General features: G+C 40.4%; 2 protein-coding genes across 3 annotated transcripts; one reads left to right on the top strand and one right to left on the bottom strand.

Moving 5' to 3' along the window:
• Positions 1-991: 991 nt before the first annotated feature.
• On the bottom strand, positions 992-4,302 carry GDF9 (growth differentiation factor 9). Its single transcript, XM_008571635.1, has 2 exons — positions 3,906-4,302; positions 992-2,349 (listed from the first exon to the last, which is right to left on the bottom strand). Exons 1-2 carry the CDS (start codon positions 4,300-4,302, stop codon positions 1,385-1,387), a joined length of 1,362 nt encoding a protein of 453 aa, XP_008569857.1. The 3' UTR covers positions 992-1,384.
• A 2,005-nt stretch (positions 4,303-6,307) lies between these two features.
• LOC103589608 (cytochrome b-c1 complex subunit 8) lies at positions 6,308-7,592 on the top strand. 2 transcript variants are annotated; one of them, XM_008571634.1, is made up of 3 exons: positions 6,308-6,382; positions 6,566-6,732; positions 7,393-7,592. In XM_008571634.1, exons 2-3 carry the CDS (start codon positions 6,579-6,581, stop codon positions 7,485-7,487), a joined length of 249 nt encoding a protein of 82 aa, XP_008569856.1. In that variant the 5' UTR covers positions 6,308-6,382; positions 6,566-6,578; the 3' UTR covers positions 7,488-7,592. The 2 variants fall into 2 exon arrangements, with proteins under 2 accessions (XP_008569856.1, XP_008569855.1); XM_008571633.1 differs by having other exon boundaries at positions 6,314-6,391.
• The last annotated feature ends 6,193 nt before the right edge of the window (positions 7,593-13,785 follow it).

The following is a 13,785-nucleotide window of genomic DNA, read 5'->3' as shown; positions in this document are numbered from 1 at the left end:
TTCCATCCATATAAAACACTAGAGTAAAGAAATCTATAGAGACAGGTTAATGGTTGCTTAGAGTTGGGAGTTGGGGGCAGGACAGGGAACAGGAGTGATAGCTAAAGGGTACAGGTTTTCTTTTTGACGTTATGAAAATGTTCTAAAACTTACAATGGTGATGGTATCCCATGTTTATGAATATATTGTACCACAGACCATTAAATTGTCTACTCTAAATGGGTAAGTGAATGGTATAAGAATTATATCTAATAAAGCTAAAAATAGTACCAAGAAAAGACCACTGACAATGAAAAGTATTTATTGAATCTAGAAGTTGCTTCTGGTTTGTAGATTAGGGTTTTAGAAACTCTGAACCACAGATCATTGCATCTGCCCTAACTCTGTGCCCCCAGGGCTCCCTCAAGGTAGATGATATATTGAAACCCACATAAAAGCCCTCATATTCACATAAGGCACGTTCAGTAAGATAATCCAGTCACTGCCAGTTTTAGTGGAAGCAGTCCTAAATCCACCTGGAAGAAAACCTGTGAGGGTGGAGTGAAGGGAGCTAGCTATACAGGAAGTCAGCAAAATCAAAAACTCCTTGACTCCCTTCCATAAGGTCTGAGGTTTTAAATATATAAAGGAGAAAATACATTTTAAAAATTTTGAATACAGATTTTCTTAGAAAAACCTTCAAGGCAATTTCCTTTAAATGAATAAGACAAATGTTATATTGTTTATGTGAATCAATTGACTTATACAAACCAGTTAATGAGTAGAACTAGTATAGGGTATACCAATCACACTAAGAACAGAAACGGGATGTACTGCATACTTCCTAGTCCTAGTGAATCTCACTTCATCAGGATTTAGGTAGAGAAGTTAGCCTTCCTTTTACTGTGAAGAAAAAAATCAACAGTTGAGCCAAGGCCAGCTTTGACACTTTACCTCCCAAACGATCATTTAAAAGCAATCTTTATCTGATAACACAAACACAACACACAACTTATGCCATCGACAGAAATTTATTCTTTTAAATGAGACTATGGCACTCTGAATGGCCTATTTATAGCTGCAATTCTTTCCAAGTTCTTTTTCCCCCCGTCAAAAATAAGACTAAGAAAAAAAAAATTCCTCAAGGAAAAAAAAATTAAAGCTTTCCAAAATAATAATTTCACTTAAATTTGGAAATTAAAAAAGGCTCAGTAGCCAACTGATATTATCTCTCTACACTGAAAGATGCCACAGAATGTGCTAATCTCCACAGGCTCCTCCTTATGTAACATTCACTGCATTATATTTAGAGATTTAACACATGAAGCTTTCTCCTGAAGGCAGAGATAGGCACAGCATTTACTTTACCAAATAGGCTCAAGGTTTTAGTTTAGAGGACCATATGTTAACGACAGGTGCACTTAGTAGCTATCATATCTTCATATTCTTTATAAGCAATTGAGCCATCGGGCTCAATGGTCAGAACACTCAAGGGGCTATATTTGGCAGGTACACATGATGGTCTTGGCACTGAGGAGTCAAGCTTCTCATAGATGATGTTCTGCACCATCGTGTGAACTGGAGAGCCATACCGATGCCCAACTGCCCTTGGACAGTCCCCTTTACAGTATCGAGGGTTGTATCTGTACGGAGCCACAATCCAGTTGTCCCACTTTAGTTGACTAAAGCTAAGTCTAAAGTCATGGAGCTCACACTCATTTTGGGGAAAAAGAAACTGTTTGAAGTATTCGGTCAGATTGAAGGAAGCTGGAACTAGGGGCTTCTTCAATTCAGAGCTGACAGTTTCCTGACCTCTCCGGTGACGGGAAGATCTTCCACCCTCAGCAGGCCTTTCTCCCACGGGATAGGCAGACAGACTTCTCTTCTGGTCAGCACGCTGTGAAGGCTTCCTTTTATAGTGAAGGGAATACCGCCTGTGATAAGCCTGAGCACTTGTGTCATTCAGATATAAGATCAGTGAGGGGGGCACCAGAAGACTCATGTTAAACGGACCATCCTGTGCTGAAGGATGCTGCAGCTGGTCTTTCATGCATGTAAAATTTACAGACATGTGAATACTTCTCTTGTTGGAGGCCACTAGTGGCTGTAGGAGGGTGGTTACATCAATCTCAATCCATTTGTGCTTCTTTCTATATTCGAACTGTGAGTTAAAGGTAAATGAGTATGGAGCTCTAGAGAGAGTCTTGCTAGAAGACTTTGGCTCCTTTATCACCAGGTTGCACACACATTTAACAGCAGAGGAAAAAGAAACTGTGTCGTTGAGAGTGTATAGCAAGACTGACTTTAGTAAATGTTCAACGGCAGTAACACGATCCAGGTTAAACAGCAGGTCCACTGATGGAAGGATTCCTGAGAAGAAAAACAATCAACCAGTACTGCTTGAATACAAATCAAACATAATAGGAAGACAAGTCAAGGAATTTGTACTTTGTAACATGCTTTCTCCCTTTTCTTTCCCCTTACTTCCTCAAGCCTCAAAAAAAAAAAAAAGAAAGAAAGAAAGAAAAGAAAAAGGTGGGATGGGGGAGGATTAATATAGAAAATGAAGGTAATTGGTACCATAACTAATTCCCAGCAACCACACCTGGACATTTTATCTTCAGAAAGTCAGAACAGCTTTGGTGGTGAATTAAAGCAACAGGAAGTCATTACATTCTGAAGTTTTAGTCTTAATTTGCTCCAAACATATAGGAAGATAATAAGGAAAGTAGTAGTATCTCTTGGAGATTCTCTAGAGAGAAAACCATAATAAAAAGAAAACACTTGGCAGGCTTGTTAAGAAGTCATTCTAAACCCTAGTGAACAAAGTCAATTTAAAAAAACTTAATTCTCCAAGGTAATTAAAAAAAAAAAAAAAAAAAAAAAGAAAGAAGGAAAAGAAAAAGGTGGGATGGGGGAGGATTAATATAGAAAATGAAGGTAATTGGTACCATAACTAATTCCCAGCAACCACACCTGGACATTTTATCTTCAGAAAGTCAGAACAGCTTTGGTGGTGAATTAAAGCAACAGGAAGTCATTACATTCTGAAGTTTTAGTCTTAATTTGCTCCAAACATATAGGAAGATAATAAGGAAAGTAGTAGTATCTCTTGGAGATTCTCTAGAGAGAAAACCATAATAAAAAGAAAACACTTGGCAGGCTTGTTAAGAAGTCATTCTAAACCCTAGTGAACAAAGTCAATTTAAAAAAACTTAATTCTCCAAGGTAATTTAGAACACTTGAGACTGAAAACAAATGGAAGTTCTAAAACCCATAACAAAGCATGTTATCATGGAAGGAGGGTTTTAAACAGCCACAACTGCCCTTTTGGTTTACAATGGATATAAGTCATGAGCTACTGAATATAGTTTTTAAAGCACTGCTCCATTCACACACATAAGACACCGAGCTACTGACTCAAATTGACTGACACTTTTGCTTCTCACAGAAAGCAACAAACAAGAGAATATCCTGTTTAACAGGGCACACCAATAGCTCTAAGAAATGTTTTAGGGTCATTTCCTGACCAACAGCTTAGAAGAAAGGAAAGAGATGCTAACCTTCTCCAGTAGCACTTTCTTCAGCCTTTTTTTTTTTTTTTTGCACTGGCTGGTAAAGGGATCTGAACCCTTGACCTTAGTGTTATAACACTGCTCTAACCAGCTAAGCTAATCAGGCAGGCCTTTGCCTCAGCTTTTAAAGCCAGTGAGTCTCTTTTAGTTCTAAAATTCTGTATTAGCCCACCTTAACCATTGAGGGAATTAGGAGGAAATAAGATCAAGTACCAGTTTTGTTTCAGATATTGAGTATTATGCAAAATAAAATGCAGTTCAAGGAGCAAGGCCTAGCTCCTTTCTGTAATTGAAATGCAGCAGCTTTTATCATCTTCCCTTCACCCAGTTAACCAATCTGCACTTACACACCTGTCACCTGGTCTCCAGGAGCCTGCTTGTGCTGGGCACTAGAGGTGAAGAACCGAATAGTGTTGTAGCGGTGACTTCTATTGGATTTAGGAATCCCCTCCTTGGTAGCATATGCCCTATAGAGCTTCTTCATGTAGTGCAAAGCTCTGGAGTCTGGCTGCAGCCTAGGGGTCCCACCTTGACCATCAGACAGAACCTTGAAGAGAGGGGGAAGGAAGCCAGATCTGTCTCTCCCATCTACAGACTGCAGCAAGGACCAAGGATCAACCTCAGATTCCAACTCAGCACTAGCTGCAATCTGAGCTTGTCCCCTAAAAGCCAGAGAACCAAGGCTAATAGGAGAACACAGCCAGGTAAAGTAGAAAAACCAAAGGAAGAATTTGGTGGGAAGTGTCATGGCTTGCAAGAACTTGGAAGAAACACATTTCCCCATACCAGCCTTCTTCCTAAAAGCCAGGAAAATCCTGGCTTGGTCTCTTAAATAAATTTTAGGTGTGTGGGTGGAGTATAACATCACTTCTATAATCAGGCCTCAAGGATGCCTAGCTGAAGATAATTTTTATCATGTCTATATCAAACAGCTGGTAACACTCTATTTGGCCGATTTGTCGTCATTAGATACAGATTTCTTTGATTATTTAGCTTTCCTCTCCCTTATTCCCTGGAATTTACTTAAAACCAGCCAGGCCAGGTCCTAGTTTAACAGACTAGCTGTGCAGCTGAAAGTCTAAGAGAAATTGAGGACTGATCTTAAAATAAAACCTCTCATTTTTTTAGAAAAATTAGGATTCTCAAAATGTTCCTTAGGTGCTTGCTGACACTTCCATGGCATGTAGAAAAGCTAACTATTCATGATGATACCCAGATCTGTTGGCATGCAATTTATGTAATTGGGTTCACTCTTCCTCTCTATTCATCTACACCAACGCTCTCACTTCCAGGTGCCTAGAACAAGTAGTTATTTACTGCATTTTGATTTGGAGGGTGTAAGTCACAATTGGAATAGAAATTCCAGAGAGCAGAGAACTGTTAGGTTGCCCAGTCCTCCAGGGGTGGCTTAGTATAGAATATGTACTTGAAATATTACAATTGTATTTACAATGTGCCTAAAAGAGTAGGACATTGACTTTAACCTTGACTAAGTTTTAAATATATCTTGATGTCCTTCAGTCTGCACATACGTCTACATACTTTGGATGAAAGGTTTTGAGATGTTTGCAGGTGCTATAAAATAAGTGAGTGTTTTGTTATTAATCACTCAAATAGTGGTCCTTAACTATTGCAAGTACTTATGTTCTTGCCTTGGAGCTGAGACCAGGCTAGATATCACTTTTCAGAAAAATGAGGCAAAGGTGTTCCATGAAAAGCTGAAATGAAGGGATATACAGTGCAATCTGGAAGACTATTTGCTGGAAGAAAATCAACCCACACTCATAGAACAAGATACAAAACCAGTTTGTGCAGTGTCTAGATGGATAAAACTGAGGCATGTTTACAAAATGTTCACTGCCTGCCAGGCCTCCCTGGTCTGTGGCTAGTAAGCGATGTTACAAAACACTCCCCAACTGTTGAATGAGAGCTTAGTTCTACATTACTTGTGGCCAGCAATCTCATTAACAAAACATTTACAGACACTGCAACGAGTAGAAAAGTCAGTCAGCTGTACAGGACAGCAGCATCATTAAGCAGAATGCACTTTCGGGAAAACAGTAGCGCCTCACACGGAAGTTCCCTTGCTTTCACCCTGGGGAGTGGAAAAGTGAATTTGGTCATCGTGGTTTCTCCCCCTTCCTCCCCAGACTAAACCAACTGGGGAGGAATCTGGCTGCTGTTGAGGTGGCCTCTTTTTTCCCTCCTACCACCACTAACAGCGTTAATCAATGGCGTGACAACAATTTGAATGACTTCTGTGGCTGAATTCGAGGAAACGTTTGCATTATATCTTGGGAAGTCTACAGGCTGCCAGTGGACTGACTCTAAGGCAGAGGTTACCAAGAGAAGCCCTAGATGTGCCCCTGGTTTGGTCGCTGATGATCTGAAAATAACCGAGTCCACTTTCAGCTCCCGGACAGGGCCACACGAAATCTGGCATTCCGCAGTCGTGGGGCGGCCCCGCCTGAGCGCGGCCCCGGGTCAGCCGGCCCCTTCGTGTTCACCTCCTCGCCCCCTCGGGCATCTGGCCGCTTCCCGCCTGGGGCGCTACAGAAACGCGGGAGGCTAAGGAGAGCTGCGAGCGCCTCCGCACCGCCCCCCGGAGCCCGCTCAACCCACCCCGCGGCCCAGGCAGGCCCCCAGCCGGCCCTCGGGTCAACAGGCCAGGCCACTTCTCTCTAGGACGGGGAGCAACAGTAGCTTCCCCTGGAGACAACAGAAGAATGGTATTTCCCGGAAGTGACCTCACGGCCTCCGCGAACTGCTTCCGATCCTGCCGGAGGTGACGACCGGAGGCGGGTGGATCGGCGACCGTAGAGGGCGAGGTGACCCTGGTGCGGGAGTGGGGTCGGGTCGTGCAGTCTTGGTGGTCCCGGGGTGGGGAGGTGGGGCGTGCTCTCGGGCTGGGAAAAGATGGGTACCGGGCGGGCATTTGGGTTCGGGGGACCCCGCGCGGGCCGCAGCGCATCCCGAGACTGACCCCGCGCCTGCTCGCCTCGGTCTTGCAGGGCCGCCGCGACCATGGGCCTAGAGTTTGGGAATCTGACGCGGATGCGGCATGTGATCACCTACAGCTTGTCGCCCTTCGAGCAGCGCGCCTTCCCGCACTACTTCAGCAAGGGCATCCCCAACATGCTGCGCCGCATTCGGGCGTCCTTCTTTCGCTCGGTGCCGCGTGAGTGCCGCGGGCAGGCCGAGGGCCGGGCGCCCGGGCTCCCCATCGACTGTAGTAGTAACTGCGGCTCCCTCAGTGGGCGCTCGCCGTCGGCGGGCACTGTGTCACTTGCCGTACACACCTTTCTCATTGAATATACCTAACGGCCCTTGAGCTGGTCGTATCATTCTCCCCCTCCCACAAGGGGTCACAAAGAACTGAAATGACTGGCTTAAGGTCACTTGGGTGACTCCAGCGCCTACCGTTGAGGTCATCTTTACTCACTTATTTCCTATCAGGGATTAAATGTTTTGTGTTAAATGCGCAGCAGCTAGTGATGATAGTTGCACGACATTGTGAATATGCTAAGAATCACTGACTTGTACACTTTAAAGTGAAATTTATGTAAATTTTCATCTCAATTCACTTATAAACAGCAGGGGAGAGATGGGAAAATTTTGCTGACAAATTTTCCTGGGTGGACCTCTTCCTTTTGGTCACCTGTAAAATTGGGTGTGTAAATGTAACGTTTCTTGATCTTCTTGTTTAAAAGTGGTTTTTGGAAACAAGAGAGCGATAGGAGGGCAGAAGCTGCTTAAGTCAGAAAAGAAGACTGTTGTTAAAATTGCGAATGTTGTGTCTTATATGTGCTCACTGCTTCCTCTCACTTGTTTTTTAAAGCATTTGTAGGGTTTTATCTTGTCTACACGTGGGGGAACCAGGAGTTTGAGAAATCCAGAAGGAAGAATCCAGATGCCTATGAAAATGACAAGTGAGCAGCTCATTTGGATGACGGTTTCCTGTCTCTGAAACACACTTCTCTGGGAGAGGAGTCTGCGTTATAGGGTCTCGAAGACACAATAAACTTCTTATGGACTGCACTGTTGTGATTTTACATTTTCGTGAACAGAATCCTGCATGTGGATAAACTTCTTATGGACTGCACTGTTGTGATTTTACATTTTCGTGAACAGAATCCTGCATGTGACTGCTAATATATAAGCATGAAACTCCCCTTCTCAGCATGAGTCTAAGCAGTTTTGCTAGTCTGGGGTTGTGGGAAGGAGCAGAGCTCACCCTTTATTCTATACTCTACAAGAAAGTAGCTGCACCTGACCAGTTGTGGGTGGCATGGGCGGTGGGGACTTGTGTACAGGAGCTGTTGGTTCTTGGCCCTCTGCTCTCATAACATTTAGTTACTATATCGTTAACTACTGTGTGTTAGGTACTCTTCTTAGCCACACAAGTGAACTCTTTTAAACCTCACAAGAACCTTGAAAATATTACTACCTTCATTTTGCAGGTGAGGAAACAGGCACAGAGAGGTTAAGTAATTTTCCCAAGATTATACAGCAGTGAATGGTAAGAGTCATGCATTAAGTGTATGCTCTTAAAGCTATGCTCTACTTCCTTTCCTTCTAAGGCAGGCCTGCCCTTAGCCTGAGTCAGCTATAAAAGGAGGGGATGGGGTGGTCTCTTTGCCTCTATTGCAGGCATAAGTGAACTATGGATGTTTTTGTACTGGGGAGCCAACAATGGTTTTTAACCACATGTGGTTCATAAAGTTTAAAATATTCTGGTCTATGGAAAAAGTTTACTCCTGTTGTAAAGCCTTTGACTTATCTTTTTAGTAGAAAAGTTACCGTTTTCCCTTCTCCAGGACATGGGTATAGGCGTGGCTGGTAGTTTTATGCTTCTGGTTCCCTGCTCGGTATTCAGAAACTCTCTTTTTTAAGGACGCTTCTGGTCAGAAGCAACTTTCAGTCTGGCTGAAGCGATATCTTTCCTTCTTATTCTAAGGAATGCTGTTTCCTTTTAAGGACCAAAGTTAATTCAGATCCCGGTACAGGCCAGCCAGCAAAAACAAACAAACAAAAAAAGTTTATAGGATAAATTGCATAGGATGTGGGGGAGAAGGCCGAGTATAATAATCATGGACCCATACTCTTAATATATTTTTGAATTTTTAAGTTTTATCATTATACAATGTAAACATTTTTTGTGGCCCTTTACCAATTTCTCCCTAACTCTTCTTCCCACTCCCCCTTTCCCACCTCTGGAGGCCTCAGTTCTGTTTTCTCCTTTTGAAAGTTTAAGGGATTATTGTGATTTTTATGTCTTTCTTTTTTGTTTTGTTTTGTTTCTTTGTTTTTTAGCTCCCACTTAAGATTGAAGACATGCAATACTTCTCTTTCTGTACCTGGCTTATTTCACTTTACATAATTTTTTCTGAGTTCATCCATGTCGCTATGAATGGCAGAATTTCATTCCTTTTTATGGCAGAGTAGTATTCCATTGTGCTTACCACATTTTCCTTATCCAGTTGATGGATATTTAGGTTGGTTCCAACTCTAAGCTCTCTGAATAGAGCTGTGATAAACATTGGAGTACAGGTATTCCTTTGAAGTGATTTCCATTCGTTTGGGTATATACTCAGTAGTGGGATTGCTGGATCATATGGCAGTTCTATCTGTAATTGTTTGAGGAAACTCCATTGTGGAGGATATTGACTAAGAAGTTATCAATGAGATAGAAATAAAACATGTATTTCTCAGGACCAAAGTTCTTAGTGTAGAAGGCCAAAGCCTGTAGTTTAGAGGACCAAAGTCCTGTAGTTTAGGGGGCCAAAGCCCAACCCTTTAGGAAATCATGTAGAAATGCTAAGACTAAGAAAGACCAGAAAACATTCACAGGACTAAAGCCTTTGATGTAGGTAAGAGAATTGAAGTACAGCAAAAAGTGATTGCTCTGGGGCAGTTGCCCTTGGTGCAACTAAACCTAAATGATGGGAAAGTATGTAAGCTAAAATCTTAAAGGATATTCTGCTAGTTAGTGCTTGGGGGATGGTCCGCATTCTGCCCTAAGTTGTTTCTTTGAGTTTCTTGGGGAGTTAACCACTTCAGTGACTATCTCGTTTCTTTTTGTACATCATATCGCTTACTCCTTTTGATGGTAAATTGCTTGAACTATTTTAAGTTACACATGCTTTAATGAAGGTTGTCATGTAGTAGCCAGTTTATGTTTTCACTATGATTGATTAACCATCTGTTTTTCTTCTGTAACTTTCTTGTCTTTACAATAAAAACTGAAGTAAAAACTGACTTGGGGCTGTGCCCTGGCTCTCCTCTCTTGAAGACATTTTCCTCGGTGCAGTCTCTGGGCTTCTCATTGCTTTGAATACATGGGCTCTGAATAATCTTTTGCGTCTCCATCACTCTGCGAGAGGTGACACTCCATACTGTTTTCTATAACAGATGCATTAATTTATGGTCCCACCAACAGTGTAGAAGTGTTCCCCTTTCCCAGCATCCTTGCCAGCATTTGTTACTCTCTTTGATAATGGCCAGTCTAACTGGTGAGATGATATCTCAATGTGGTTTTGATTTGCATTTCCCTGATGCTGAGTGGTTTTGAGCATTTTTTCATGTGTCTGTTGGCCATTTGTTTATCTTCTTTTGAGAAATGCCTGTTTGGCTCCTTTGCCCATTTTTAATGGTTACTTGTTTTCTTACGATTAAATTATTTGATTTCCTTGTATATTCTGGATATTAATCCCTTGTCAGGTATACTTTGCAAATATTTTCTCCCATTCTGTAGGCTGTCTTCGCTGTTAACTTTCTTTTGCTGTGCAGAATCTCTTCAGTTTGATATAATTCCATTTGTTTATTTTTTTTGTTGCCTGTGCTTTTGGGGTCTTGTTCATAAAGTCTTTGCCCAGACCTAATTCCTGAAGTGTTTCCCCTATGTTTTCTTTTAGTAGTTTTATATATTTTAGGTCTTATATGTAAGTCTTTAATACATTTTGAGTTATTTTGGTATATGGCGAGAGGTACAGGTCTAGTTTCATCCTTCTACATATGGATGTCCAGTTTTCCCAGCACTAGTTATTGAAGAGGCAGTCTTTTCCCGATTATATGCTCCTATTTCCCTTGTCAAATATCAGTTGGCTGTAAGTATATGGGTTGATTTCTGGGTTCTCTATTCGTTCCATTGGTTTGAGTATCTTTTTATGCCAGTTCCATGCTGTTTGGGTTACTATCTATAGCTTTGTAGTATAATTTGAAGTCAGGTAGTGCAATGCCTCTGGCCTTATTTTTTTGTTGTTCAGGATTGCTTTGGCTATTTAGAGGCTTTTGTTGTTCCATATGAATTTGGGATTGTATTTTCTATTTCTTTGAAGAGTGTCATTGGTATTTTGATGGGGATTGTGTTGAATCTGTAGATTGCTTTGGGTAGTATGGTCATTTTCACAATGTTAATTCTTCCAATCCAAGAGTATGGAATGTCTTTCCGTCTTTGTGTGTACTCTTTTCTCTCAACAGTGATTTGTATTTCTCATTGTAGAGATCTTTCACCTCTTTGGTTAACTTATTCTGAGGTGTTTTATTTTTATGGTGACTGTTGTAAATGCACTTGCTTTTCATTATTGGAGTTCATTATTGGAGTATAAAAATGCTACTGATTTTGGTGTGTTGTTTTTGTATCCTACAACTTTATTGAAATTGCTTATCAGTTCTAAGAGGTTTTTTTGGTAGAGTTTTTAGGTTTTTCTATATATAGGATCATGTCATCTGCAAACAGGGAGAGTTTGACTTTGTCTTTTCTAATGTGGATGCCCTTTATTTTTTTCTCTTCCCTGATTGCTCTGGCTAGTACTTCTAATATGTTAAATAGTAGTGTTAAGAGTGGGCATCCTTGTTTTGTTCCTGTTCTTAAGATCATTCAGAATGATATTGGCAGTGGTTTTGTTGTATATGGCTTTTATTGTGTTGAGATACTTTTCTTCTATACCTAATTTGCTGAGAGCCTTTATCATGAAGAGATGTTGAATTTTGTCAAATGCTTTTTCTGTGCTGTTGAGATAATCATATGATTTCTGTCCTTGATTTTGTAGATGTGGTATATCCTGTTTATTGACTTGCATATGTTGAACCATCCTTACCTCCCTGGGATGAATCACACTTGATCATGGTGTATAATTTTTTTGATGTGTTGGTGTATTCTGATTGCTAATATTTTATTGAGGATTTTTGTGTCTATGTTCATGAGAGATACTAGCTTTAGTTTTCTTTTTTGTTGTATCTTTTCTGGTTTTGGTATCAGGGTGATGCTGGTGTCATAAAATGAATTTAGGAGAAACACTTGATCATGGTGTATAATTTTTTTGATGTGTTGGTGTATTCTGATTGCTAATATTTTATTGAGGATTTTTGTGTCTATGTTCATGAGAGATACTAGCTTTAGTTTTCTTTTTTGTTGTATCTTTTCTGGTTTTGGTATCAGGGTGATGCTGGTGTCATAAAATGAATTTAGGAGAATGGCCTCTGTTTCAATTTTTTGGAATAGTTTGAGGAGAATTGGTATTAATTCTTCTTTAAAATTTCGCAAAACTCAGCAGTAAAGCCATCTGATCCTAAGCTTTTCTTTATTGGGAGACTGCTGATTACTGCTTAAATCTCATTGCTTGTTCAGGTTTTTTATTTCTTCTTGGTTCAGTCTTGGTAGTTTGTATGTGTTCAGCAATTTCTTTCCATCTACTATTTTTTTCTTTCTTTCCATCTACTACTTTTGGGATTGGATTGTTCTTATTTTTCTAGTTCTTTGAGATGTAATGTTAGGTTGTTTATTTGAAGTTTTTCTACTGATGTAAGCATTTATTGCAATAAAGATCCCTCTTAGTACTGCTTTTGTAGTATCCCACAAGGTTTGGCATGATGTATCTTTAGTTTTGTTAGTTTCAAGACATTTTTTGATTTCCTGTTTAACTTCTTGGACCCATAGGTCATTCAGGAGCCTGTTGTTTAATTTCCATGTGTTTGTATAGTTTTCAGAGTTCCACTTGTTTATTAATTTCCAGTTTTAAACCATTGTGGTCTGAAAAGATACTTGAAATAATTTTGATTTTTTTACATCTGCTAAGACTTGATTTTTGACCTAATGTGGTCTATCCTGGTGAACGTTCCATGTGCTGATGAGAAGAATATATATTCTGTGGTTGTTGGATGAAATGTTCAGTAGATATCTGCCAGGTCCAATTGGTCTAAAGTGTGGTTTAAATCCTGAGTTTATCTGTTGATTTGTTGCTTGGATGATCTGTCCAGTGCCAGGAGAGGGTTTTTCAGTTCCCTTATTATTATCATATTGGTGTCTATCTATTTCATTAGGCCTAATAGTGTTTGCTTTATATATCTGGGTGCTCTGGTGTTGGTTGCATATATATTTATGACTGTTATGTCTTCTAGCTGGATAGATCCCTTTATCATTATATAGTGGCCTTCTCAGTTTCTTTTTACTGTTTTTGGTTTAAAATCTACTTTATCCAATATAAGAATGTCTATTCCTGCTCATTTTTGGTTTTCATTTGTGTGGTATATCTTTTTCCATGTCTTCACTATTAGTCTGTGTGTGTCTTTAAAGGTGAGATGAGTCTCCTGAAGACATCATATAGTTGGGTCTAACTTTTTAATTCAGTCGGTCTGTGTCTTTTGAGAGGGGAGTTTAAACAATTTACATTTAGGGCTTTTATTGGAAAGTACTGTCTCACTCCTGGCATTTTATCAATTTTCATTTGGATGTTTTAAATATCTTTTATTCTTTTCTTATGGAATATACTAAAAAGCATATGTACTTCACAAGGAATGGTTTTCCAAAGTCTTGCAGTTTCAAATATTGACCTTGCAAGGACAGGAAATTTTCCTCAGGCTATAAGTCTCTGGTGTGAGATAAAGATTTGTGGCACAGCAAGGTTGCTAGCTCAAGGACAGACTAGTTACTGATTGTTATGTAAAGATACTGAGAAATTGCTGTAAGAAGGAATGTGTGCTAAGATCAAGCTTTTGTTGATAGCCTTACTGGAATGTCATCTGGCTTGTTTCACTGAAAGTTACCAGCCTATATTGTGAAACTATAACCCCACCTATGTCTCTTCCTCTAACTTCCTGGTCTGAAAAATAAATGCAGGAAGAGAACCCCAATTCGGGGTTAATTTCCCAGGGAAGGGTTGCCTCTCGCTGGAGGGTCCCAGGGAAGTTAACCACTTTGGGCCTCTCTCTACTCAGAAGAGATGGGCTTTGA

This window comes from Galeopterus variegatus, unplaced genomic scaffold, assembly GCF_000696425.1.
Source record: "Galeopterus variegatus unplaced genomic scaffold, G_variegatus-3.0.2 Scaffold708, whole genome shotgun sequence".
NCBI classification, from domain to species: domain Eukaryota; kingdom Metazoa; phylum Chordata; class Mammalia; order Dermoptera; family Cynocephalidae; genus Galeopterus; species Galeopterus variegatus.
This window is presented reverse-complemented; position numbering and strand designations above follow the sequence as displayed.